Consider the following 27,481-nt stretch of genomic DNA (forward strand, 5'->3'; position numbering starts at 1 on the left):
ACAGAGGGAGGGAGACAGAGGGAGGGAGACAGAGGGAGGGAGACATAGGGAGGGAGACATAGGGAGGGAGACATAGGGAGGGAGACATAGGGAGGGAGACATAGGGAGGGAGACAGAGGGAGGGAGACAGAGGGAGGGAGACAGAGGGAGGGAGAGGGAGACAGAGGGAGGGAGAGGGAGACAGAGGGAGGGAGAGGGAGACAGAGGGAGGGAGAGGGAGAGAGAGAGGGAGACAGAGGGAGGGAGAGGGAGACAGAGGGAGGGAGAGGGAGACAGAGAGAGGGAGAGGCAGAGGGAGGGAGATAGAGGGAGGCAGACAGAGTGAGAGGGAGAGGGAGGGAGGGAGAAGGGGGGAGGGAGGGAGACAGAGGGGAGGGAGACCAAGGGGATGGAGACAAAGGGGAGGGAGACAGAGGGGATGGAGACAGAGGGGGTGGAGACAGAGGGGAGGGAGACAGAGGGGAGGGAGACAGAGGGGAGGGAGACAGAGGGGAGGGAGACAGGGGGAGAGGGAGATAGAGGGAGACAGAGAGAGAGAGGAGGGCGACAGAGGGAGGGAGGGAGAGGAAGGGGAGAGGGAGGGAGAGGGAGACAGAGGGCAACAGAGGGAGGGCAACAGAGGGAGGGCGACAGAGGGAGGGCGACAGAGGGAGGGAGACAGAGGGAGGGAGACAGAGGGAGGGAGACAGAGGGAGGGAGACAGAGGGAGGGAGACAGAGGGAGGGAGACAGAGGGAGGGAGACAGAGGGAGGGAGACAGAGGGAGGGAGACAGAGGGCGGGAGACAGAGGGCGGGAGACAGAGGGCGGGAGACAGAGGGCGGGAGACAGAGGGAGTGGAAGGGAGAGGGAGTGGAAGGGAGAGGGAGACAGAGAGGGAGACAGAAAGGGAAGAGGGAGACAAAAGGAGGGAGGGGGAGAGGTAGGGAGGGAGAGGTAGGGAGCGGGAGACAGAGGGAGGGAGGCAGAGGGTGGGAGAGGGAGGGAGGGAGAGAGGGAGGGAGACAGAGGGAGGAGGGAGACAGAGGGAGGGAAAGGGAGGGAAGGAGACAGAGGGAGAGGTAGACAGAGGGAGGGAGGAAGAGGTAGACAGAGGGAGGGAGGAAGAGGGAGACAGAGGAGGGAGACAGAGTAGGGAGACAGAGAGAGGGAGACAGAGGGAGGGAGACAGAGGGAGTGAGACAGAGGGAGGGAGAGGGACACAGAGGGAGACAGAGGGAGGGAGACAGAGGGAGGGAGACCGAGGGAGGGAGACAGAGGGAGGGAGACAGAGGGAGGGAGACAGAGGGAGGGAGACAGAGGGAGGGAGACAGACGGAGAGGAAGGAAGGGAGAGGGAGACAGATAAGGGAGACAAAAGGAGGGAGGGGGAGAGGTAGGGAGGGAGAGGTAGGGCGCGGGAGACAGAGGGAGGGAGGCAGAGGGTGGGAGAGGGAGGGAGGGAGAGAGGGAGGGAGACAGAGGGAGGAGGGAGACAGAGGGAGGGAAAGGGAGGGAAGGAGACAGAGGGAGAGGTAGACAGAGGGAGGGAGGAAGAGGTAGACAGAGGGAGGGAGGAAGAGGGAGACAGAGGAGGGAGACAGAGTAGGGAGACAGAGAGAGGGAGACAGAGGGAGGGAGACAGAGGGAGTGAGACAGAGGGAGGGAGAGGGACACAGAGGGAGACAGAGGGAGGGAGACAGAGGGAGGGAGACAGAGGGAGGGAGACAGAGGGAGGGAGACAGAGGGAGGGAGACAGAGGGAGGGAGACAGAGGGAGGGAGACAGACGGAGAGGAAGGAAGGGAGAGGGAGACAGATAAGGAGGGAGCCAGAGGGAGTGAGACAGAGGGAGAGGGAGGGAGAGTAAAGGAGGGAGAGGAAGGGAGAGGGAGGGAGGGAGAAGGAGGGCAACAGAGGGAGGGAGACAGAGGGAGGGTGACAGAAGGAGGGAGACGGAGAAAGAGGGAGCCAGAGAGAGCGAGGAGGGTGACAGAGGGAGGGAAAGGGAGGGAGGGAGAAGGAGGGCAACAGAGGGAGGGAGACAGAGGGAGGGTGACAGAAGGAGGGAGACGGAGAAAGGGGGAGCCAGAGAGAGCGAGGAGGGTGACAGAGGGAGGGAAAGGGAGGGAGGGAAACAGAGAGAGAGGGAGATAGAGGGAGACAGAGCGAGCGAGAGAGAGGGAGGGGGGAGACAGAGGGAGAGGGAGGGAGGCAGAGGGTGGGAGAGGGAGGGAGACAGAGAGGGAGGGAGAGAGAAGGGGACAGAGAGAGGGAGGAGGGAGACGGAGGGAAAGGGTGGGAGCGGGAGACAGAGGGAGGGAGGCAGAGGGTGACAGAGGGAGGGTGACAGAGGGAGACAGAGGGAGGGAGAAAGAGGGAGGGAGAAAGAGGGAGGGAGAAAGAGGGAGGGAGAAAGAGGGAGGGAGAAAGTCGGAGAGGAAGGAAGGGGGAGGGAGGGAGAAGGAGGGAAACAGAGGGAGGGAGACAGAGAGACGGGGGAGGGCGACAGAGGGAGGAAGACAGAGGGGGAGGGAGACAGGAAGGGAGGGAGGAAGGGAGGGAGGGAGGTCGAGGGAGTCCAGGGAGGGAGGGAGAGGAAGGAGGGAGAGGGAGGCGGCAGAGGGAGGGAGAGGGAGACAGAGGGGAGGGAGTCAGAGGGAGGGAGACCGAGGGAGAGAGACAGAGGGAGAGGAAGGAAGGGGGAGGGAGGGAGGGAGCCAGAGGGAGGGAGACAGAGAGAGAGGGAGCCAGGGAGAGGGAGACAGAGAGGGAGGAGGGCGACAGAGGGAGGGAGACAGAGGGAGGGAGACAGAGAGAGAGGGAGCCAGAGAGAGCGAGGAGAGTGACAGAGGGAGGGAGAGGGCGGGAGGGAGACAGAGAGAGGGAGGAGCGAGACCGAGAGAGGGAGGAGGGAGACCGAGAGAGGGAGGAGGGAGACAGAGAGAGGGAGGAGGGAGACAGAGAGAGGGAGGAGAGAGACAGAGGGAGGGAAAGGGAGGGAGGGAGACAGAGGGAGAGGTAGGGAGGGAGCGTGAGACAGGGGGGGAGGCAGAGGGTGACAGAGGGTGGGAGACAGAGGGCGGGAGACAGAGGGGAGGGAGACAGAGGGGAGGGAGACAGAGGGGAGGGAGACAGAGGGGAGGGAGACAGAGGGGAGGGAGACAGAGGGGAGGGAGACAGAGGGGAGGGAGACAGAGGGGAGGGAGACAGAGGGGAGGGAGTCAGGGGGGAGGGAGTCAGGGGGGAGGGAGTCAGGGGGAGACAGAGGGAGGGAGAGGGAGACAGAGAGAGGGAGAGGCAGAGGGAGGGAGACAGAGGGAAGGAGACAGAGAGAGAGATAGAGAGAGGCAGGGAGACAGAGAGAAAGAAAGAGAGAGAGGGAGTGAGACAGTCAGAGTGATTGAGACAGTCAGAGTGATTGAGACAGATGGAGAGAGCAAGAGCAAGAGCGAGAGAGATGTGTGTATGCCGGGTCTGGTGGCTCAGTGGAGGAATGCGTCTGCTGCAGGGGCCTGTGTTCAAGCTCATGGTCACAAGTTTTTTTGTTGCTCCACCCCGACCCCCTCCCCCACTGACCCCGCCCCTACCGGTGCAGCCCTCTGCAACAAACAACACTGTAAATTTGTCCCCCGAGAGAAAGTTTGTGAGTACCCATGCTGTACACTTAAACTGCAGACCCCCAGAAAGTTTGCCACACACTATTGGCTTTGTGAGATCTGCATTACCTGAGTACTAGGACAGATAATGATCCAAAATCCCATTACTGGTGACAGGCAGGGCTGTCAATGCTCGGAGATTAAAGGGAACTGATTTTTCACAATCCCTACTACTTATAGCTGCCGGCCGGGAACAGGGCACACTAGAAAGACTCTTACTTGGTACTTGAATTGTGCTGGGGCTGATTTGCTCCGCCCTGCAGCATGAGTCTACTGTCTGTCATGAAAGCTCTTCCTGATGACTGAATCAGTGTTTGAGAGGACAGTGCACTCTCGTGATTGGACTTCTCCCACATGTATGCTTTCGTGGGCTAGTATTAGCACAGGAGGCAGGTCGCTTTGAAAAGCTGTAAACTGCGTGCATACATAGCTGTGAAGTTTCCAGTTTTCTTATGTGTGACATTTCGAGTGATTGGGTTTGCTTATCTGTGACATTTTAAGGCCACATCTGTGAGACTTTGAGTGACCCTTTATTGTGAATTGAATAAAGCAGTTATAATGATGAAATAAGATAAATATTGGGAAACTCTCGCTTTGCATATTAAAATGGTTTAGAAATTGCATTAAAACAGACCCAAACCCTGAGGGATCTTCTGAGGAAAACAAGGACACACTGAAAATTCTTTATTGAAAAGCGGTACGGGAAAATACTTGTTTTAGTGAGGACAGGCCATTTTGTAAAAGCGCGGGCACTCTGCTGGTAAAATATGCAAAGATTGCCCTCTATAACTCATCAAAATTGTCAATTTCTTACATGATAAATATTTCAATCGTATTGCTTTATTAACCTTCCCGTTTCCTCAAGTTAACTTGAAAATGCACCACTTGTCTACTCTTTTTTTCAAAATGTTCTCGCCATAGTGCAATACAGCAATAATTTTACGCTCACCACTTTCAAATGTCACCAGCCGCCACAGCGCAAAACAGGTGCAAGTACCGTGTGTGTGAATTAGTCCACCATATTTGCTTTAACCCGTAAATGTGATACAAGCAAAATGAACCCCCTGGCACAAAGTTGATTTGCAAAGAAAAAGAGGTCCGCTGCACTCCAGAATTTTACTGTTAGTCGGTAAATAGCAGGTAAACTGAAGTTGAAAAATGGTTAGGGGGCGTAAGGTGATCGCCTCCTGTCCGTGGGGCGCTGTGGGATATGGTACTGAGAGAACCTTACAAGTGTAAGGTGGAGTTCTTGAGCACTCCTGTGTGCAAATAGATTTTGCAGGCAATTAAACAAAGTAGTCCATTTAATGGTTGTAATTTCAATAACATAGCATTATGCAATCCGATAAATTTCAGAATATTCCAATGAGTTAGTTCCACACAACGTGTGTATAACTTATAGACATGGTTTTGTGTTAGCCCCAATGCATTTCAAGCCCATGGCTCTTCTTCAGGGGGTCCAAGACTCGCTCTGTTTTAGAGAAAGAACCGACGATCTGGTTAGAACGCTGTTCTGCATTAAAACGGTTTCGCTATTCTTAGTGTTTTGAAATAAAGGTGCATCCGAAATCTTGTACCTCAATTTCGTATTGTAAAACAGCACGGATATTCCGGCATCCCAACGCAAGACTGACATTTCCAATCTGTACATACTTTCAACCGCTAGAGGGAGTCAGCTACAAACAAATGAAAAACAAGACCAACTAATAACCTGTCAGATTAGTGAGTCTACAATTGACGGATCTGAGAAGGGTCGTGTAGAGGGGGTTACTTGCTCCTGCTGAAAAGTGACCAACCAGGCAGGGGTTGTGGGTGAGCAGGCCTTCGGGACATGCACAGCCAGGTACAAACAGTGACGCAGACACAGTCCGTTTATTTATAGCCTTCTGGCCACGCCTGGCCAGAAGGTGTTACAAAGTGTGGCAGTGCTTCCGGGGCTCCGTGGAGACCCTCGGAGCAGGGTCGGGGATTAGGCTATAAAGACCCCCACTTTAAGCACCTCCGCCACATTTCCTCTGCAACTGATGTATATACATTATTTGTTGTTATTATTAGCTATTGCTGTTAATTTTACATCTCATTCCTGTTAAATAATAGAATAAAAACAACTTTTCTTAAACCAACAAACAAATAATTACACAGCATAAACCTTAAACAAATCAATTAAACGTCATTACGTCAAATAATTATAATTAAAAAATACTTCTAACAAAATATGTACGACAATACACCAGGTGTTATAGACCAGCAGGCTTAAGTGCATGTGTTAAGCCAGAGGAAGGCTTAAGTGCATGTGTTAAGCCAGAGGCAGGCTTAAGTGCATGTGTTAAGCCAGAGGAAGGCTTAAGTGCATGTGTTAAGCCAGAGGAAGGCTTAAGTGCATGTGTTAAGCCTCTGCGGCCAGAGTCTCTCTGGAGTCTCCTCTGGTCCTCATCGGTGATGCTGCATGTTGTTACTGCCCATTCTCTGCCCTTGACCTCACCCCTCTCTTCTCCTGGCCTCACCCTCGCTTGCCAGTGGAAGGCAAAGCCTGAAGTTCCCATAAGTCCTCACCAGCCCGTGTGCCTGTCAGCACTGGGTGTTTGACATCCAAGCGCCATATGCACAGAGCATATGTTTCCACATCCCCTTTCTTATGAGTAAAAGCAATAGGATTTAGGGCGCTGACTGATGCATTCTTAGGGTGCTGGGCCCCACACACTAGGATGTATGAGACAACATGGTAAGGCAGGCCCCCAAAATATTGTCCCTCCGGACCTCAAATGCCTTTATGTGGCTCTGTAAGTCAAGTGGGATGGAATCCATTATATTTTGCTGCAGTGAGTAAGATTGGTGTTATAACAATGAAAGAGTCACAGAAATAGCAAATGGCATTTTACAGTTAATCGTAACACTACCTTGTTTCCAGAGAAGCCAACAAACTCTAGTAATCGCAGAATCCGCGTTGGCAGCATGGATAATGTCTAAGGGAAATAAACAGAAAACAGACTTCGTAATGCATTACATTTTAAGTCTTTCCTCACTGTTTATCAACGTTAGTCTTATTCGTTTCAAAATTATAATTACATATTAATTATAATAATTTCGAGAGCTTTTCATCTATGCGCCCACATTTAAAGTAAGCGTGCAGTTGAGGGTTGCAGTGAGGGACAGAGCCAATGAGTCATTCTCTTACTTTCTTTGCTGATAAACTGCCCAGATTGAAGCGTTCTATTAATCGAAAATTAATAATAAATACATGTTTATGAAGGATAATGTGCTCTACGATTTTGACCAGCACGTCCTTAAACATATCACCCGGGAGCTGCATTATTTACAACTGACCGAGTGTTGCGCTTTACTGACATCTGAGGGGGGACAAGCACCCTGGGTTTGCGGAATGTTTGCAGAAGAGTTACGGTAAGTCGCCTTGGCAGCAAAGAGGTAAAGAAGGTGAGAAGTTCTAGTGCAAGATGTTTCACAGCCCCAGATATGTTGCCATTTGCGCTCTATTCCTTCACTACCTAAAATACCCTTATTAAACCAGCTGCTGTAATTTGGGACCCTCTTGTGGCCACAGGTGGTAGTTTACTAAAGGTTCAATCAGAGCTTCTTACAATCTGCTCATATTTTAAAACCACGCCCTCATACACAAGCTGATCACAATTGACCAATCGCGGGACAAGAACAGAACATAATCTTTGATCGCCAGCGTGGGCTTAGACCACACTTGCTTCCTTAAGGGATTCATGATATGGCATTGGTGAGGTTTTCGATGACTATTGATACATACCAGATTGAAAGCTCCGACTCCGAGTTTTATACCCCCTTCAAAATGGCAGTGGTTTGCTCCTTTTACGTAATTAGAGCACTGTTCAAGGCTGTGAAGTTCCCTTAGGAAAAACAATGTTGGAAAATAATTAGATGCACTGCATAGCAAACAGATCACATAATAAAAAGTTGAAACAAAATGCCTGGCCACTGAAGCCTCCGCTTACTTTAGTTGCTGATACGCCCTCACAGAGACATGAATTATGAATCATATTATCTTACTTTACTAGCAAAGACGTATAATTAATTGATTTGTAAAAGGTTGGTGGTATTAGTGCATGAATTTGTATTAAACCATTGTTGACCAAGCATGAGCCTGGCCTTGCAATGAAGCCAAAACCTAGAAACATTCCAAGGACTACTTTGACCGTGTGATGGCTTCACTCAGTGTTTCAGAAGCACAATTTGAACCAAGGTCTGGATATAAAAGACCAACATTTATTACAGGTTCTGCTCCTTCTTGAGGTGGTTCTAAAGATGGACACTACATGATCTCTTACAACATAGATTTTTTTTTTCTTATAGTAGGTTTGTCACTGGTTTTCCTAAAAGTAACCTGCTGAGGTAACAAATTGCATTTTGATGAGGTAACAAATGAGATTTAAGACAAAAGTCCTTTTGTGTGCCTAACATTGCTGGGGAAGCTTGATTAACTCTGGTTTTTGTTCTTAAATATTCCGGAAAACTTTTTAAATCTTGCGAACCAATCATTGTATTGTATTTATTGTATTTATTGCTTATTAAGCGCAACTGTCACCCCCAAGGGTATCCTGGCGCTGACACCGAACCGTGCATCTATTAAGACAGCTACATTACTCTGGGAAACAGATAAGTTTTGAGGCTCTTTTTGAAGGTGAGCAGATCAGGGCAGCTCCTTAATGCCAGGGGGAGGGTGTTCCACATCGTGGCAGCCGCAAAACTGAAAGCGCGACCACCCATTCTCGTTCTGTTAATTTTAGGGACTTTTACCAAGAACGCCGAAGATGATCTTAGAGGTCTGGCTGCCTGATACCAGAGGAAGAGGGTCTGAAGAGGTATTGGTCCCAGTCCATGCAGGGCCCTAAAGACAAGGCAGAGAGCCTTAAACGCAATTCTCTGCTGGACTGGAAGCCAATGTAGATCGGCCAAAGCTACCGATGAAGAGGCGGACCGTGGTCGAGACAAGGCCAGTTTGGCGGCCATATTCTGTATCCTTTGGAGCTTTAGGATCAGAATCTTCGGGGCACCCAAAAGTAGTGCGTTACAGTAGTCGATCCTACTGAGAATGGAACTACGCACTACCTCAGCTCTGGAGCCCCGTGGAAGAAGTGGCAGGATTTTCCGTAAAGCACGGAGCAGACCCATGCATGTTGCTGCCGTTTTGTTTACGGAGGCATCAAGCTGCAAGTTGGGTTCGAATAGAACTCCCAGGTTGCGAGCTGACTCTGCCGCCTCCACCGATCCCGGGATGGACACTGGCCAGAAATCAGCCGGTAGTGTACGGGGAGTTCGGTCCAAGGAGCAGTGGAGTACCTCCGTTTTTGATCCGTTGAATTGCAACGCATTGGCTCGCAGCCATGCCGCTGTGGCTGCCATACAACGGTGAAAGACATCCCTTGAGATAGTCTCTGAGCCCTCAAATGAAAAAATCAACTGAGTGTCATCGGCATAGTTGACAACAGATATGCCGAATTACTTTATCAGTGCTATCAAGGGACGGAGATATATATTAAATAGGATCGGGCTGATTGCCGATCCTTGAGGGACTCCCTGTTTCACCCGCCTAGTGGCTGATCGAAAAGGTGGTAGTGCCACGGCTTGTTGTCGGTTGTCCAAGTAGGACGTGAGCCAGTCTAGGGCCAGGCCGCACACTCCCGCGCTCCGAAGACGGCCAAGTAAAACTTCATGGTCCACCGTGTCGAACGCGGCCGACATGTCAAGTAGCACCAAGAATGCAGACTTGCCCCTGTCGACTCGCGTTCGCAGATCGTCCAACACGGTGACCAAGGCTGTCTCGGTGCCGTGCGCTGGCCTAAAGCCATATTGTACAGCATCCAGACACAGATTTGTTTCTAGGAAGTTGGATAAGGCTCTTGTGACCCATCTTTCAAGGACTTTAATCGCAAATGGTAATAGCGAGATTGGCCTGTAATTGGCCGCACAGAGAGGGTCCAGAGAGGCCTTTTTCAACAAAGGTGTTACAATGGCCAACTTCCAGCTGTCTGGAACTGACGCTGTGGTCAACGATTGACAGCAGATGGAATGCAGCGGAGGGAAAAGCTCATCTTGAAAGGCCTTCCAGATCTTGTGAGGCATGGGATCCAGCGGTGATCCTGACGATACACTGCTTGCCAGGATAACAAATTCCTCTAACGAGGGGACGGGAAAGCTGGACAGCTGAGGCATCCCTTCCTTGTAAGGTGCCCAATTGGAGTCCATGTTGCCAGACGGGTCTAAAGGAGAGACTGCGGTTATTACAGATTGTTCGGAATTTTTCAGTCCAGTCAGGATAGTCCTGATTTTCTCCTCAAATGCAAGGGCCAGCGAGTCGCATAGTGCCTGTGAGGCCGGGATAGTAGACGCCATGCAAGGTGGGTCGGACAAAGTCTTGACCAGTCTAAACAGGGTCTGAGATTTGTTAGAGGCCTTCGCCAGAGTATCTTCCAAGAACTTGGCTTTTGCGGCTCTTAACTGGGCCTTGTATTCGTGCAAGGCTGCTTTATAAGCTGCCTTATCCTGCTCCCTATATCCTCTCCTCCAAGTGCGCTCCGCCTGTTTACAGCGGAGTTTGGAGTGTCCTAATTCTTCGCTGAACCAGGCGTTTAGGCCCCTGGGCCTGTCTCTTACCTTGCGTAAAGGGGCCAGGTCATCGAGAGATGATACAATATGCTGGCAAAGAGAGGCGTAGCTCTTATCCACATTCTCCTCCATCTGAAAGATTCCCGGTAGGAGTGTGGGTCGAGTCGGTTCCCTAAGGAGGCGACTCCATTGCCGATTCAGCTTCCTGCTGGTCGATTTATTAGGTCAGATGCATCAGATCCGCTAACCGGGGTCTATTGTCAAATTTCCTTACTGATCATTAAGCTAACGGTGATCTGGCGGTCAATCTTCTGGGCTTCTCCCTATGGAGTTTAAGTCCTCCTCATTAGGGATTAGAATATGACCACTTGAAATTCAAAAGATCCTTAAAGCATCGCCTTTCTCCTTGTCATTTGGATAATCATGTCCTCTCCACAACACCCCTCTCGCATTCAAACCTACTTCCTACGGGTCAGATGCCGAAGACCATCTGTGCCCCTTTACCCAGACTCTCAGGACTCCTGATTATACGTGAATTTGTCATCTTGTTAAGCAATTATTCAACTCCATATCCTGTCCACACCTGCTGGATGTTAGACCCACCACTAGCTTTGTAAAATGATAAATAATGCGACATACCCTTCCATTTTACTTGGACTTACACCCAAAAGTGCTCTGATACCATTGCAGAGTGGTTAAAGGTGCTTTACAGAACTCAAAATAAATACATAAACAACATTGTATGTACTCATTGTGGAGATTGTGCCACACAGGAGCATACGTGAAAGTGCCACAAGCTCTTCGAACAGGCTTACTTATTATCATTGAGTAGCAAACAGTAGGACAGACTTTTTGCACACAGATGGATCCCCACCGAAACCAGAAGGACGGTCACCCAAGAACTCGTCTGCAGCAGGCTGGATCATGAAAACGTCCTCTACGCAGGAACCACTGCCACACTCCAGAAAAGACTCCAACGCATACAAAACACCTCGGCACGCCTCATCCACGGACTCCACATTCACATCACCCCCCACCTGAGAGACCTGCACTGCCTCCCGGTCAACAAGAGGATCACCTTCAAACTCCTCACCCACGCTCGCAAAGCACTCCACAACGACGGACCAGCATACCTTAACGACCAATTGTCCTTCTACACCCCGATCCACCAGCTCCGCTCATCCGACCTCGCCCTCGCCACCGTCCCACGCATCCGCCAAATGACCACCGGCAGCAGATCATTCTCCCACCTCGTTGCCAAGACATTGAACATCCTCCCCGCCCACTTAAGAATGGCCCAGGACCTGCTGACCTTCAGAAGACTTCTCAAGACCTGGCTGTTTGACCTGTAGCTGCTCCCCCCTCCCCCCAGCGCCTTGAGACCGTCACGGGTGAGCAGCGCGCTTTACAAATGTTTGATTGATTGATAACATGACAAAGTACTGATGCCAAGCTGAGGCATAAGCTAAAACAACTAAAAAAATTAATGTTTTATCAAGAGCAATATTGTACATCAGGCTGTGAGGTAAAGAAGTGTATTGCGCTAACTGAGGCCAGACCCCTATGTCGTTGAGAAAACAACACCAGTTTTGCCTCAGCGCGACCCATATTGCAGAAGGTGCCGCACAAGCATCTGTGCCCTGTCAGTAATACTGAAGTGCCCTATGGCAAAAACAGCAGGTGCACATGCCTGTCACCCTGCATCGAATAGACACTGGTAGACAATACATCAACACAACCCAATACCTCCAATAAGATCATTGACTATCACAAATCTCCCACTCCTCCCATATTTCTAAAGCTACAGCAGGCACATTTATTCAGCTGGCGGAGTCAATGGCAACCCAAAACTGTTCTGCTTTCATGAATCAATGTACTGATTGACCTCAGATGTTGGGAATGCCAGCCAACCTCACCACACAAGGTTTGCCATAAATTGGTCTCCTGAAGGGTAGGACCTTCAAGGCATGCGCATCAAATGACGAACTAAGGGCACAGAGACACTAACGTACACCTTTAATTGTATCCAGGATCAATAAATGAAACACAAACAGATCAGAAGTTCTAATGTCGTATGGGGAATGAACGGTGAGATTCATCGACACACAAACTAAATTAAAGTAGTATACACATGATCCAAAACGGAATACAAGATGTATTTTATGAATAAAAACCACATAAGTGATGTCACTTACTTGTAGGTTAGATAACTGTTCCTCACTTTAATCCCACCTTTGATAAAGCTAACCATGTTTTCATCCTGTAGAGGAAAGAAGCATTATTTACATTACATTTCAGTTTAAATACCTAATAATGTATCATCACTTGATGATACATTATTAGGTAAATTCTCTCATAGCTGTGAGTAGTAGTATTTCTATTAACTCTTATCTAATATTTCTGTCCAAAGCACACTGGAAGCAGGACAACAATATGATCCAGGTATCAATATAAAACAACCATTAACAGCACAAGCATCTCAGTGTTTCGGATTCAGCAGTCATCAAAGATAATTATCTGTTGCCTTGCGTCTTCTGCATTCATGAACTAGCGTAAAGTTTGCTTTGGGTCTAGGTACTTTATACATTACAATATGTTTAGCTTACTTATCTTTTTAGGCAAACTGGTGGTAACTCAAGCAAGTAATCTTGGTAGGATAGTGTATCATTGGCCAATTTTGTTTCTTCAGGTGCCAACTCGCTTGGATTTCATAAAATGGGCATACATTTTAATTAGGATGTTTTGGGGGTGGGTAATGCTTAATATAGGTTTTGCTGGAGAAAAATCCAATCTCCAAACGTGATCCCCAATAAGCCGGATACTTACTTTAGTTTAGTTTATTTTTGCATTTGTATAGCGCATAAATCACCCGAAGGTCTCAGAGCGTTTGCGGAAAGAAAAAGCTCCCAGCTGGAGACCCACATAGCTGATAGGCAGGGCTAAAAAAGCCAGGTTTTTAGTTGTCTACGAAACCTAAGGTAATCAGACTCTGGCCTTATTTGGAGGGAAAGGGAGTTCCAGGTTTCAGGGGCTGTCTTGCTAAATGCCCTGTTGCCATTTCTGGCTGTGCGTACCCTCGGGATGGTGAGAAGAGATTTGCCAGAAGATCTAAGCGTTCTTGCTGGTTTGTAGGCCTTTAGCTTGCGTTCTAGGTATGCTGGACCGTGTCCATTGATGGATTTATGGACCAGGCAGCATAGTTTGAACTTAATACGCTTTTGTACTGGAAGCCAGTGCAAGGTCTTTAAACAAGGCAGTGGTGGGGTGCGGGACGGCATGTCCAGCACCAGCCTTGCAGCGGTGTTCTGAAGGACCTGTAGGCGAGCCAGGAGAATGATATTTATTGAGGACAAAAGTGCGTTTCCATAATCAATCCTGCTGATAATGAGTCCTTGTAATAATAATAATAATAATAATACAGAAATTTATTGAGCGCGAACAGCTACCTCTGGGGAGGTGTCCCGGCGCTAGCGAGTCCCACAACAAGAGTAAGTAGTCAGGAAGGGGGGCAGGATTATTGCGTAAAAAGCCAGGTTTTTAGGAGTTTCCTAAAGCTTGCTTCTGACGTGGCGGATTGGATGGCAGGAGGCAGGGTATTCCAAAGTTTCGCCGTGCCGGCCGAAAAGGACCTGCCTCCAAGTCTCGCTTTCCTTATGTGCGGTACAGTTAGCTTGAGTAGGGAGTTTGAGCGTAGCTCACGTTTTTGGTGGTAGCGGGGAAGTCGGAGTTTCAGATAGTTTGGACATGTGCCTTTTAGCGCTCTGAAAGCCAGGGTTAGCACTTTGAACTTAATTCTGCTTGCCACTGGTAGCCAGTGCAGCTCGTGCAGATGCGGAGAGATATGCTGCCTAAAAGGGACCCGTTTTATTAATCTCGCAGCCGCATTCTGCCGGGCATGTGAGCTGAGAGGGGTATCCATTTAAAGATTTTCCTCAGATTACGCATAAGGCCAAAACCAGTTTGCACCACTTTATTTATATGGTCAGACATGGATAGCTTATTATCGATTATTACCCCCAGGTTCCTGGCAGAGGGTTTAGGCGAAGGGCATGGACCAAGGGAGGCTGGCCACCAGTCTTCTGACCATATTTTATCAGCTTTTCCAAATAGCAAGACCTCCGTCTTTTCCGCGTTCATCATTAAAAAGTTCCGGGTCATCCATTCATGAATAGATACCATGCACTCTTTAAACCTCAGTTTGATTTCATCTGGGTTGTGGTTTATTGTGACCAGTATTTGAGTGTCATCTGCGTAAGACACGGTTCCAAAACCGTGCGCTCGAATGACCATTGCAAGGGGGGACACATAAAGGTTAAAGAGCGTGGGGCTCAATATTGACCCCTGTGGGACACCCTTGTCGTTGTCATGGAAGTTGGAGGCATGAGCTACAATTTGGACCTTGGACCGCCTGTTGGTCAGATAACTCTTTATCCATTGTAGTGCGGAGCCTTCGACACCAACCTCAACAAGATGCTCTAAAAGAATGCGATGTGAGATGGTGTTGAAGGCCGCAGATAGGTCGAGGGGGACATGTATGACAGACTGTCTGGAGTCCAGAGTCATTCTTATATTATCAACAATTTCCAACAGGGCAGTTTCGGTGCTATGCGATGCCCTAAAGCCCGACTGGGATGGGTCCAGGAGCTTATTGGTTTCCAGATGGCTTATGAGTTGTTTATTAATTAAGGACTCCATAATCTTTCCAAATAGGGGGAGAAGGGAGATAGGCCGATAATTAGGGAGTGATTTAGGATCAGCCGAGGTTTTTTCCAGAATAGGTCTTATTACTGCTGCCTTCCAATGAAATGGAACAGAGGAATGTAGTAGGGACTGGTTCAGGGTTTTAGTGAGGGCAGGGATCAGGACAGGAGCTATTTTAGATAAGATTTGTGGGGAAGCAGGGTCTCCAGGGGCTCCAGACTTCATTTTGCGCAGGGTTGCCTCAACCTCTGTTTCTAAGCAAGGTGAGAATTCCCTTAGGGGGACAATGCGATTGGTGGGGTTCCTACGGCTGTTATTCGGTGAGCCTATGGCCTGGCTTACAGGAGGCTACTGAGGGAAGAGCTTGTGGATCTCATTGATTTTATCATGAAAGTACAGGGCCACAGAATCCACCCATTCTTTAGATTCGTTGAGTGACTGTTGGTTGGCAGAAGGATTAGTGAATTGTTTGACTATGCTATACAGCTCTTTCTGTGAGTTAGCTGCCTGTGTTATCCTATTGCCGAGGTAAACTTTTTTAGCTTCGGCAATCCCTTTCATATACTGCCTGTGTGCTGCCTTGTATTGTTCCCTATCTTTTGGATCTTTTGTTTGTCTCCATTTCCTTTCTACTACCCTGACCGAGTGTTTGACTAGCTCCAGGTCCGGCGTAAACAAGGGTGAGTTTTTAGTTGGGGGCTTAAAAGCCCGTGCCGGGGCAATGTTATCTAATGCCGAGGCGATGGCGGATTCTAGCTACTTGGCTGCTGTGTTAGGGTCAGTTTTATGAGTGATAGCTGGAGGAGAGAAATACGCAGCGAAGGAGTCTGAGCTGATCTTGTTCCATGGTCTACTTAGTTTTTCCTAGGTAGTATTTCGGGATTTGACCTGGGTGCCAGCGATGTCAAATTTTATGAGAAAATGATCAGTCCAAAGGATTGGATCAATCTGCTTGATATCAACTTTTGGGGAGTTAGTACATATGTGATCTAGTGCATGTCCGGCAATATGCGTTGGACCTGTGGGAAGTAAGCGTAGCTGTAAGGCCTCGAAGCTAGTGATTAGGTTTGCAGTGTAGGGGTCAAGAGTTTGGTCCAGATGATAGTTGATATCCCCTAACAAAAGGAAGTTCCCCGTGGCTAGGGCGTAGGGCGCTATTGCTTCCACTAGTTTCTCCACAAAATGGGTTTTGGCTCCTGGGGGTCTATAAATAAGAGCTACCTTCCATGACTCTGTTTCCTATGGTCATGGTGGCAATACACATTTCGCCCCAAGATTCTAAATAGGAGTCGTTAATGTGTAGCTTGATAACAGATTTGTATATTATAGCCGTTCCGCCTCCCTTTTTAACAAGGCGGTCAAGTCTATGTATTTTGTAGGTAGGGGAAATGGCTGTCGTGATGTCGGGCAAGGAGGACTCCTGCAGCCATGTCTCTGTGACAAATAAGACATCAGGATTGTCGGAGTTCAGGATCGACCATATTTCTAAGGCGTGCTTCGGAAGGGATCTAGCATTGCAATACATGCAGACTAGGTTTGCCTGCGGTCGGGGGGCGGGTGTGCTAAGGTGTTGTCTTGCCGCTGATGTCTTGAATCCCATACCCCTACTACTGCTACAGGGATATTTGAGTATTATGGTGGTCTTACTTGCTGTTTTTAGGGCGTGAAGCTCCAGGTTAGTATAACATATGATGCCCATTGTGGATTGTAGGTCAGAGGATGTGAGGCACCAAATAGTCAGGAAAAAGAGAAGGGTACCTGGCGTCTGGAGTCGGCCGGGAGCGGACGGGCGCAGACGGGCTTGCCTTTGGCGCGCCTTTGGCGCGCCGCTGCGCGCGTCCGTTCAGCGCACTAGGTTAAATAGTCACAGTGGGCGGGACCGCAGCAGTGTGGGCTGAGGCTAGAGCGCTACCCCTGATGAATCGAGGGAGTGAGGTGCCTAGAAAGATGGTGTTAGACCCCACCGCTCAAACGGCACAAGCCGCGGCGGACTAGGGAGACACCGAGCAAGGTACAGTGACTTTCAAGTTTCAAAGGTTTACGAAATAGCAGCGTTAGAGATTACAAGGATAAAATGGTTCTGTGCAAAATAGCAGCGTGATTTTTAAAATGACTGCCAAGCAGTCTAAACCTGCAGCGTGGGCTAGAGCCAAGGTTTTTCTTTTACACACGTCCGCTCGGCGCACTGGGTTAAGTAGTCACAGTGGGCGGGAACGCAGCAGTGTGGGCTGAGGCTAGAGCGCTCCCCCTGATGAAACGAGGGAGTGAAGCGCCTAGAAAGATGGTGTTAGACCCCACCGCTCAAACAGCACAAGCCGCGGCGGACTAGGGAGACACCGAGCAAGGTACAGTGACTTTCAAGTTTCAAAAGTTTACGAAATAGCAGCGTTAGAGATTGCAAGGTTAAAAAGGTTCTGTGCAAAATAGCAGCGTAATTTTTAAAATGACTGACAAGCAGCCTAAACCTGCCGCGTGGGCTAGAGCCGAGGTTTTTCTTCTGCGCGCGTCCGCTCGGCGCACTGGGTTAAGTAGTCACAGTGGGCGGGACCGCAGCAGTGTGGGCTGAGGCTAGAGCGCTACCCCTGATGAATCGAGGCAGTGAAGCACCTAGAAAGATGGTGTTAGACCCCACCGCTCAAAACGGCACAAGCCGCGGTGGACTAGGGAGACACCAAGCAAGGTACAGTGACTTTCAAGTTTCAAAAGTTTACGAAATAGCAGCGTTAGAGATTACAAGGTTAAAAAGGTTCTGTGCAAAATAGCAGCGTGATTTTTAAAATGACTGACAAGCAGCCTAAACCTGCAGCGGGGGCTAGAGCCGAGGTTTTTCTTCTGTTATAATTATTATGCTATTGTAGGAAGGTAGGAACGTTTTGGCATGGTTACCCCCACGTTTTGCCTGGTGTCAGTGTTTTGGACTACTCGGACTGGGATCCTGCAAATCTGGACACCAGTCACTGTGCTTCCTCCCTAAATGTGAAAATGGTGAGTACTTTGGTACCTTACCAATTGGCTACTGGTGTACCCTTGTAAGTCCCTAGTATATGGCACTAAGGTACCCAGGGTATCGGCGCACCAGGGGTTTCCCTCGGGCTGAAGCATGTATTATGCCACCAATGAGGGACCACTCAAATTGTGACCACAGGCCTGCCATTGCAGCCTCTGTTAACTGGTGCTAGCACCACTCACTAAGTTTCAGTATATCGGAGGTCACTGCACTTCAAAACTATAAGTCACCCCTGAGGAAGGCCTTTTATTTCAGAATAAAGGGTGCTAGGTTATAAGTGTGAGAGTGCCCTGCATAAGCAGGACACCCCCTACAAACCCAGGCGTCGATTCTACCGGCTGTGTAAGTGCAGTCAGCCATTTTATACATATAGTGAACATCAAGTCAATTATGAGATGTCTAACTATATATATTGGCTGCACCGAAACCAGTCATGTTTGGTATCAAACATTTTGGAATCCTACCCTAACACTGATTCCAGTGTAGGATTACATGTACTGGGAGGCTTCCCTGGGGTGGCCCCTGTAATCCCAGGACCAGCCGTTCAGGGTCTAACAGCAAGCTAGTGCTGCTGCCCACCACAGTCACGATTCTGGCCTCCTGATGCTGAGCTGAGCTCGAGCAGGGCAAGGTAGAACAATAGATTTCCTGTTGCAGGGAGGTGGGACCACCTCCCAGACACAAATTTGTATATTATGCTGTGGTGGAGCGCTCGCCAGCACCACAAGACTGCTTTGAAGGGCGCATTCAGTGCCCTCCTTGCATACTCTAGCTGGAGCCAGTTCAGGGAGCCATTGGCTCCTGCTCTGGCACGAAACTGGAAAAAGGACATGGGAGTACCCTCCCCTCTATCCTGCCCCTCCTCTGGGAGGGACCCCTGAATTGTCCCTACCCTTTTCTTAGGGCACTTAAGAGCTTACCTGTGGGTGGCTCTTAAGATTAGTCATGGGACAAGATTCAAATCCGAAATTACTTCCACTTCAACCATCTGGGCACTTTAGACTTCATTGGACTTAGCTGGAACCAAGACTGCATCAAGTAAGACTCTTGCTACCTCTGGTCTCGTCGTCCTGCCAGGTTCTTCTCCAGGCCTGTGGGCATCAAAGATAACTAAAGTAATCTCTCTTGGAGTGAAGGAGTCACTCCCCTACATCTGAAGGCACCGTAACAAAGCTGACCGGTCTGCTGCTCCTGAGGTCCTATGGACTCCAAAAGGCTCAGCAACACACGTGGTGGTTCTGCAACTCCCTCAAGGCCTGCACTGTCTTCTCAGCAAGTTTGATGTCAGTTTTCCTCTGCAAAACCATTGGAACAGAACACCTGAGCACCTGATAAACTTGCCGTTGTCAAGGCTTGTTGACTCTGTCCTCCAGAGATCTTCAGGCTACAAGAACGTCCAGCCTCCAGCATCTCTTCCTACCAAGATCCTTATCCTCGCGGCATCCTCTGCACCGTGATATTCATCTTTAGTGAGCTGCTCAAGGTCCTCTTGTGACTCCTGTGCATTCGGCCTGTGGGTCTTTTGAGGGTCTTTGTTGGCTTCAGTTGGCTCCTCTGCTTGGGACCTGCTCTGACTCTCCTGCATTTGGTAAGTCCCCTGGATCTTGATTGTCCCGACACTGCACCTTCTTCGTTTACGACGTCTTTTGCTGCTGCCAAGGCTTGATTGTGCTCATGCCGGACACAGACCCCTGGGTGCAGACTTCCGATGTGGGACAGCTCATGAACCACTCCTCGTCTTCCACAGCGTCGTCTGGTCCTCACAGCTGCAGCGACAAGTTCACCGTCAGCATCTTGCATCTTCTGTCATCGGTGGTCATTGTTCTTCCGTGCCTCCTGGTCACTCCCGAGTGGCATAGACTCTGTCCTCTCTGCTTGCAGGTACTCCTCTTCAAGAATCCATCTTTGGATTCCACGAGTCTCTTTCACCCGTGGCACCTTCACTGAAGTCCTCCATTTTGCTCTATGCAGTTTCCGAAGTCACTTCGATACCATGGCTTTCCTGGTGTAGGTATCCACGGGTGGGTTGACTCTCCAACCTTCCATCTTCCATGGGGTTTCTTCAGGGTCCACTTGGAAGGGTCCTTCTTTAAAATTGCAACCACGACTTACCCATTGACTTAATAATAATAAAATAATAATCTTTATTCGGTTTTTAGCAATGCAAAACCATAAAAGTTATCACAACATACAAAATTCATGAGTATTTATATAAAAACAGTTATTAGACACATTTTTTTTTTAAAACATATGACCAGGTTCCGTGCAAATTAAGTAAATGATAGGACAATAGTAACCCTCTGAGTTTCTTCTTCTATTTCAAAGGTTATTCCTATGTCTCAAAATACACTTTAGAAAGTGGAGTACGTGGTAACAGGTACGTTCAGAATCCAGCATCTGTAGTGCTAACATGGCCAGGCGACACTGTCTATAACCCCAATTTTTTAGTAAATGGATTATCCAGATTTTTCTATGAGTATGAAAAAATTTGCAAAACAAGATTGTATGAATGGTTGACTGTTGGGATAAATCGTCACATGGACAAGGGGCCAAGTTTGATTTCCAATTGTTTTTTTCAGGAAAAGTCACTAGTCTATAAAAAAGATTCAGTCTGAACCTTGTTAGGAGCATCTTCTCGTACGTTGTAAATTCTAGAGTTAGATAAAGCTGGATTTTCGGGGAGTGCTGTATCATATTCGCGTGGGTCACAGATTCTTTGGTCGACAGCAAGGTCAGTCTCAAAGACTCTAGGTGGCTCAGCGCAGTTTGTTTCAGTTCTTTCTTAGATATTTCATTTAGTTTTTCTGGGGTGAAGTAATACTTTTGTAATCCCAGATCGGAAAAGAAATTTCTGATATAGGAGAGCCATGCTATTTTATGTACATGATCCAATTCCATGGAGTCCTGTAAGATGTTTTTGGTCAGCAGGTTTTTGTCCGACAACCAAACGAGCCTCCAGAGTAATAGTGGCTGGATCTTAATTAAGTCTTCAATATATGGGATTCCCAATTCCATATGCGAGGCATAGATCGAAGAGCCTTTTGGCGTGGACAAAAGGAATCTCATGAAAATGTTTTCTTCTTTTTGCAAAGAACCAGTAGCTGTGTGTCCCCAAATCCCTGCCCCGTAAAGGGCGATGGCTTGGCATTTTGCAGCATAAATCTGTAGCAGTTCTACTGATGGTCTTTTTCCAAGTCTTTTTGAGAAGTTCATCAGTACTAGAATAGCTTGTTTGAAAAGATGTCTCCTGGCCTCAACGGCAGCCTTCCAACTTAAGCTGTCATCGATCATGATGCCCAAGTAAGGGTACTGTGAGGTCTTTTCGATTTTTTGATCTTTTAAATAGATGGTCTTTGTGGCTTTTCGATGTCCACCCGCTACCATGACAAATGTTTTTTTTACATTGATATGTAAATCCAGGGCACCCATAAAATCAGCATACTTGGATAAAGATTTCTGAAGCTCGATAGGAGTGCGTGCTAAAATAACTGCGCCATCCGCATAGAGCAGTGCGGGGATCAGGCGGTGTTTCAGTCTGGGCAGGTCCTGCCCCCCCCTCAACATGGTCTCCTCCAGACCGTTGGTATACAGGGAGAAGAGGAAGGGGGCTAGGACGCATCCTTGCCTTACTCCCCGCTCTACCCTAAACGGTGCGGTTAGTTCTCCTTTTGTTCCATATCTCACTCTTGCAGAAGCTTCACCATATAGCTCCCTTAGAAAATCCAGGAGGGGAGGATCAACCCCTAGTGTACCCAGCAGGGACCAGAGCTTCGCGTGCGACACACAGTCAAACGCGGAGGACAAATCCACATAGACCATGTAAATTGTCCCTGGCTTTGCATGAATGTATTTTGAAACTATCATACTTAAATTAAGGGCCTGTTCCACTGTTCCGAAGCCTTCCCTAAATCCGAACTGGAGATCCGAAAGGATATTTTTATCTTTTGCCCATTGCTAAAGTTTTTCCAGTACAACTCTACCGACTACTTTGCCCAGGGAGTCAAGCAGCGAAATGGGTTGGTAACATTTCGTATCCTGGCGGTCCCCCTTTTTAAAGATAGGGACCATAATGGAACCTGACCATGACTCCAACAGTCCGAGTTTCGCTGCTGCTGAGCAGACTCTTGTGAGTATTGGTATCCACAGGTCAGGAAGGTGTTTAAATAAGTCCACTGGGACCCCATCTGGGCCGGGTGCTTTGCCGCTCTTACTCATCAATAGTGCCAGTTCGACGTCTTGTAAATCAAAGTCTATCGATATTGGGAATACTACCGGGGAAGATTAAGATGGCGTTCTTCTGTTAACGATGTTAGTTCAAAGATTTTCGAGGAATGATTCACCCAGGTTTCCTCATCGATAGCAACGTCGATCTGGGGAATGTTAGAGTCCGATAGCAAGGGAGACTTAACTATTCGCCAGAAAGACTGACTATCTTTCATGAGTGCGCTTTTATGCAGAGCGTTCCACAAAGACAGTTTCAACTCTTTTTTCCTTATCTTTCTGGCGTTATTATACTCCCGCCGGAGATGTTGAATCTCTAGATGGTCTCTGTTTGATTTTCCAAGTGCCTTTCTTAAGTTGGTCTGCGCCTTAGTACAATCGTGATTAAACCAACCTGTGGTACTTGGTTTATTTTGTTTGGGTATTCTGGTCAGCAGTGTTTTTACTTGTTCTAGTATCATCCTAAAATTTTCCAGGATTAGCTTGGCATCTGCTTGAGGATCCAAGCATATCATTATACTGTTATAAGCAGTCTTTATTAACGTGTTAGTGAGCTTGTTAGGATCCACTTTTTCCCATTTTATAGTGTATCCGTTTTTTTTGCCCAGTTCAAGCCTATTTTGTGACCAGGTATTTGCTATTGTTGCCATAAAGGATCTTGGTTGGTTCAACTGTAGATTCAGCCTTAGAGCGGAGTGGTCGCTTAGGATGTTTTCCAAAATTTTAAAATTCCTACTTAGATCCTTTAGACCTTCTGTGATGATTATATAGTCGACTGTGGTCTCGTGCCCCCTTCCTCGATAGGTAGGTTCTAGTTGATTCTCTGATGGTAAAATTGGGTTTCTTATTAATAGCTCTAGATCTGAGAGGATCTTGTTCATAGCCAACCCCGTTCGTGAATGGTGGAAGTGCACGAGGGGGTTCTCGTATTCGTCCACCACTCCACAGGTCTGATTATTCGTCAAAGGGTAGGGATGTAAATTGAAGTCCCCACCCCATATTATATAGACATTACCCTTTCTCTCATAGAGGTGTCTTTGTTGGGTGATTTTTTCCTGAATTATAGAGAGGATGTTTAAAAAAATGTCATCCTCTAAGTTATTGTACAAATTAATTAGTATGATATGTTTTTTCCCTATTATCAGTGTAAACAATTGAAAGTTTGGGGAAAGATCTGTCTCTAATACCTTCAAATCAGTTATTGTGTTGGCTATATAAGTTACCAGTCCTCCTCTGGGTCTGCCTTAACTGCTTGGAAGGGCGGGGGAGGAATATGTCTTATATCCCACAAGATGTAGGGGCATCGTGGCCCATGTCTCCTGTAGGCATATAATTTTTCCCTCCTCCAAAAATCGAGCAGCAGAACCATCCTCTATTTTTGGTCGGAGGCCTGCGATGTTCCAGAAAAACACCGAGAGCTGTGAGTTTTCCTTCTCAGTCTCTGCCGTATTAGATTCTGGTGGATCTAGGGGAGCTTCGAATAAGACCGGGTTGGCCTGTAAGGGCTTCGGAGTTTCAACTCGTGGTCAGTCGACCATTTCCAGGCTGCTAAACCGATTCCTGGTCGGTATGCCTGGCCAATTTTGCCAATGTGGGGTATCTCTATAAATAGGTCTGTATGATCGGTAGGGCGGTCTGTCCCACTGTTCCCAGTTTCTGCCTCTGTTCTGTGGTCCCACAATCTGCCACGGGCCCTCTTGCTGTTGATAATTCTGGTTTACTGACCACCAAGAATTGTCAGGATCACTATGTCGCTGAGATATTTTAGGCCCAGCGAAGTCTAGTTCCCATGGTTGTGGGACAGGATTTCGCCAGATATTATCAGATTCTTTTGAATAGTTATTATAGTATCTTTTTGGGTAAAAGAAGGAAAGAGATCTTGTGGCGATCCCTCCAGTTGTGTTATTATAGTCCCAGGAACAGATATACTCTACTATACTAGGGTCCTCGAAGGTGATCACTATACAGTCTCCCTGAATAGTTTTTTTCCTATGTCCCACCCAGGGGGTCCTACAAACTGATGTTATCCTGCTTTTCCAGGTTGGCGGAACAGGTCAATTTGTGTTCAACCAATACTGTACTTTGTTTTTCAACGACCAGTTGGGTTCCGTCCCCTCTCCCGTTAGTTCTGGAACCCCCGTCATTACTACAACATATGGACAAGCCTCAGGTGGCATGTTTAGTGGGATGCTATTATCAGTGGTCCCTCTCATACCTCCTTTGTTATTTGGGAGATTTATTTTTTTGATGGCAGGAGTTTTAGGGGCCGGGGTGATTGTGGTTGGCGTGTTTGCTTTAGGTGTATTTGGTGCGATATTGCTCTGCGGAGGAATTGTAAGGGCCTTAGGCGTGGATTTCTGTGCAGCGGTAGCCTTTGATGCTGTAGGGGCCTTTGCTGTGGGTTGCTGTTTGGGCGACGGGCGGGCTAGAGTTGTAACTTTCTTTTGTGGAAGCAATGTAGCCGAGGTGTTTATGCCCGTTTTTGGCGGTCCCTGTATAGGTATTGCCTTAGAACAGCTAACAAGTTTTGTCAATTGAGACTCAATGTTAAGCAGTCTGGTTTCTATTGGGCGAATAAAGGAATCTAGAAGGGAAGCTATCTCCTTCATTAGTTTTGATGCTTCTCTATCCTTACCCGTTGTTGTTGGGGGGAGGGAATCTATGGTGGTGGCATCTTGGATATTCTGTGGTGGATGATGGATCATAATCAAATTATTGGCTGGGCCAGCAATTTGATGACATAAACCTGCTGGGTTTGTGGAGTCGATCAGATCTATATGATCGATCACTTTGTTGTTTGCCGTGTTATCTACCTTTTCCCTATCCTTCTTTTTCCTTATGGCCCCCTCCCTCCTCCCTCTAGCTTGCCTTACTATTTCCGGGGTGTGATCAGGGAAGATTTCAGGTGTTTTTTTTAACTCGTTTTCTGAAAATGTAACAGAGTTGAGAAGCAGAGAGGTCTACATTATTTGGGAGACTAAGTCTATTTGTGCCCACTGTAAGTTGGGTTGGGGCTGACTGTATTTCTGGGGTTCTTGCGGTTGCTAGTAGTCCCATTGAGGATCGCCTTGCAATTGCGAGTTCAGTTGATACTCTACCCTCAATCAGACTGATACTTTGATCAATGAATGTGTTTGCTTTAGAAATGAAGTCATCCATTGGTCCTAGCAGTTTTTCTCCTACCCCAGTTTTTTTGAGTTTTTTTAGCTTACTTCCCCTTGTATTCATTTTCAGTAGATGGAATATGCTATGTCTTGAGTTAGTAGTAATAAGTCGTCGCTGGCTTCAGAGAGGTGGTAAGTGCCTGTACAAGGAGTCCGGAGATGTAATGCTTAGAGGAGGGGCCCGGACCGGACTCTCACGTTCTCGAACGGCCTCAAACGACCCGCTCTTTGCCCGGTCTTCGCCCCGTGCTCCGCCCCGCGCGCGTCCCGCGTGAATTGATGCTAATTATGTACTTGTCGGCGGTGGGCGTGTCCGTGGGCGTGGCCGCCGGGGGAAGAGGAACCAGCTGAGCAACGTGGAGATTGCTGGTCCTCGCAGTCCCCCGGCTTGCTGTTGGTATTTGCCCAAGCCTCTACCATGGGGTCTCCAGCTGGGAGCGCTAGGCTAGCCCTGCCGATTGCAGGGCTCGCTCACACCAGCGAGTCCTCGTCAAGGGGAGGCGACAGCCTGAAGAGCAGATGTCTGTGTTGCACGGACCTTCACTCCGTCCTGGGCACAACGAGCAGCAGTGTACAGCAAGGAAAGTGAGTGGCACCTGCGAAGCGGGTGTCACGAAAGGTTTTGTAGTCGGTCGGCGGTGGGCGTGTCCGTGGGCGTGTCCGCCGGGGGAAGAGGAACCAGCTGAGCAACGTGGAGATTGCTGGTCCTCGCAGTCCCCCGGCTTGCTGTTGGTATTTGCCCAAGCCTCTACCCTGGGGTCTCTAGCTGGGAGCGCTAGGCTAGCCCTGCCGATTGCAGGGCTCGCTCACACCAGCGAGTCCTCGTCAAGGGGAGGCGACAGCCTGAAGAGCAGATGTCTGTGTTGCGCGGACCTTCACTCCGTCCTGGGCACAACGAGCAGCAGAGTTCAGCAAGGAAAGTGAGTGGCACCCTCTGCACCGTGATATTCAACTTTAGTGAGCTGCTCAAGGTCCTCTTGTGACTCCTGTGCATTCGGCCTGTGGGTCTTTTGAGGGTCTTCGTTGGCTTCAGTTTGCTCCTCTGCTTGGGACCTGCTCTGACTCTCCTGCATTTGGTGAGTCCCCTGGATCTTGATTGTCCCGACACTGCACCTTCTTCGTTTACGACGTCTTTTGCTGCTGCCAAGGCTTGATTGTGCTCATGCCGGACACAGACCCCTGGGTGCAGACTTCCGATGTGGGACAGCTCATGAACCACTCCTCGTCTTCCACAGCGTCGTCTGGTCCTCACAGCTGCAGCGACAAGTTCACCGTCAGCTCTCCTGCATCTTCTGTCATCGGTGGTCATTGTTCTTCCGTGCCTCCTGGTCACTCCCGAGTGGCATAGACTCTGTCCTCTTTGCTTGCAGGTACTCCTCTTCAAGAATCCATCTTTGGATTCCACGAGTCTCTTTCACCCGTGGCACCGTCACTGAAGTCCTCCATTTTGCTCTATGCAGTTTCCGAAGTCACTTTGATACCATGGCTTTCCTGGTGTAGGTATCCTGGTTCCTGGGGTATCCACGGGTGGGTTGACTCTCCAACCTTCCATCTTCCATGGGGTTTCTTCAGGGTCCACTTGGAAGGGTCCTTCTTTAAAATTGCAACCACGACTTACCCATTGACTTGCATTGATCCCCCAGTCTTGTTCCCACTCTGCACACAGCTTCCGTGGGCCTCCTGGTTAGTTACCTTGGGTAGTTCCTTGGGTGCCCAGCACTTCTACATCTTCTGGATATAGTTTTGACTTTGGTTGCAGTTCGCATTCTTTGTTATATGGTTTGGTCTCCCCCTGGAGACCACTGGTATTTGTGTTTACTTACCGGTTTCTTTTTGAAATATTGTGTGTATTGCATTCATATCTCTGGGTAGGAAATATACCAAGGTGTTAGTGAGTGTGAGTATTAAAAATAAACATTTTTATAAATACACTGTGTGGTTCTTGGTTTAACCTACACTATGTGATTAGTACTGGTAAAACAAGCTGCTTAACACTCCTCCTGACTAATGTCCCCTGTTGCACTAAAGGTCCAGTTGTCCTGTTCCTGAATGGTATTGCCTGAGTGTTATTAATAGGCAGAGGAGAAAAGCTCGAGGCACTGGACCTTTCCAGCCTCATTTCTTAAAAGTACAGCAAAGGATTGAGCAGGTACTCCTCGTTAAATAA

At 48.4% G+C, this 27,481-nt stretch overlaps 1 protein-coding gene across 2 annotated transcripts in view; it reads right to left on the minus strand.

The window, feature by feature from the left end:
- Positions 1-27,481, minus strand: part of TTC39A (tetratricopeptide repeat domain 39A) — a 668,968-nt gene that overhangs the window by 73,074 nt on the left and 568,413 nt on the right. For both annotated transcript variants that reach the window (XM_086952421.1, XM_086952420.1), the window contains exons 6-8: positions 12,417-12,481; positions 7,406-7,505; positions 6,531-6,596 (exon numbers count right to left, since the gene is read on the minus strand). In XM_086952421.1, coding sequence (XP_086808547.1) covers positions 6,531-6,596; positions 7,406-7,505; positions 12,417-12,481 — 231 coding nt within the window. The remainder of the gene's footprint in view (positions 1-6,530; positions 6,597-7,405; positions 7,506-12,416; positions 12,482-27,481) is intronic.

Source organism: Lissotriton vulgaris, chromosome 1_1 (assembly GCF_964263255.1).
Source record: "Lissotriton vulgaris chromosome 1_1, aLisVul1.2, whole genome shotgun sequence".
Taxonomy (NCBI): Eukaryota; Metazoa; Chordata; class Amphibia; order Caudata; family Salamandridae; genus Lissotriton; species Lissotriton vulgaris.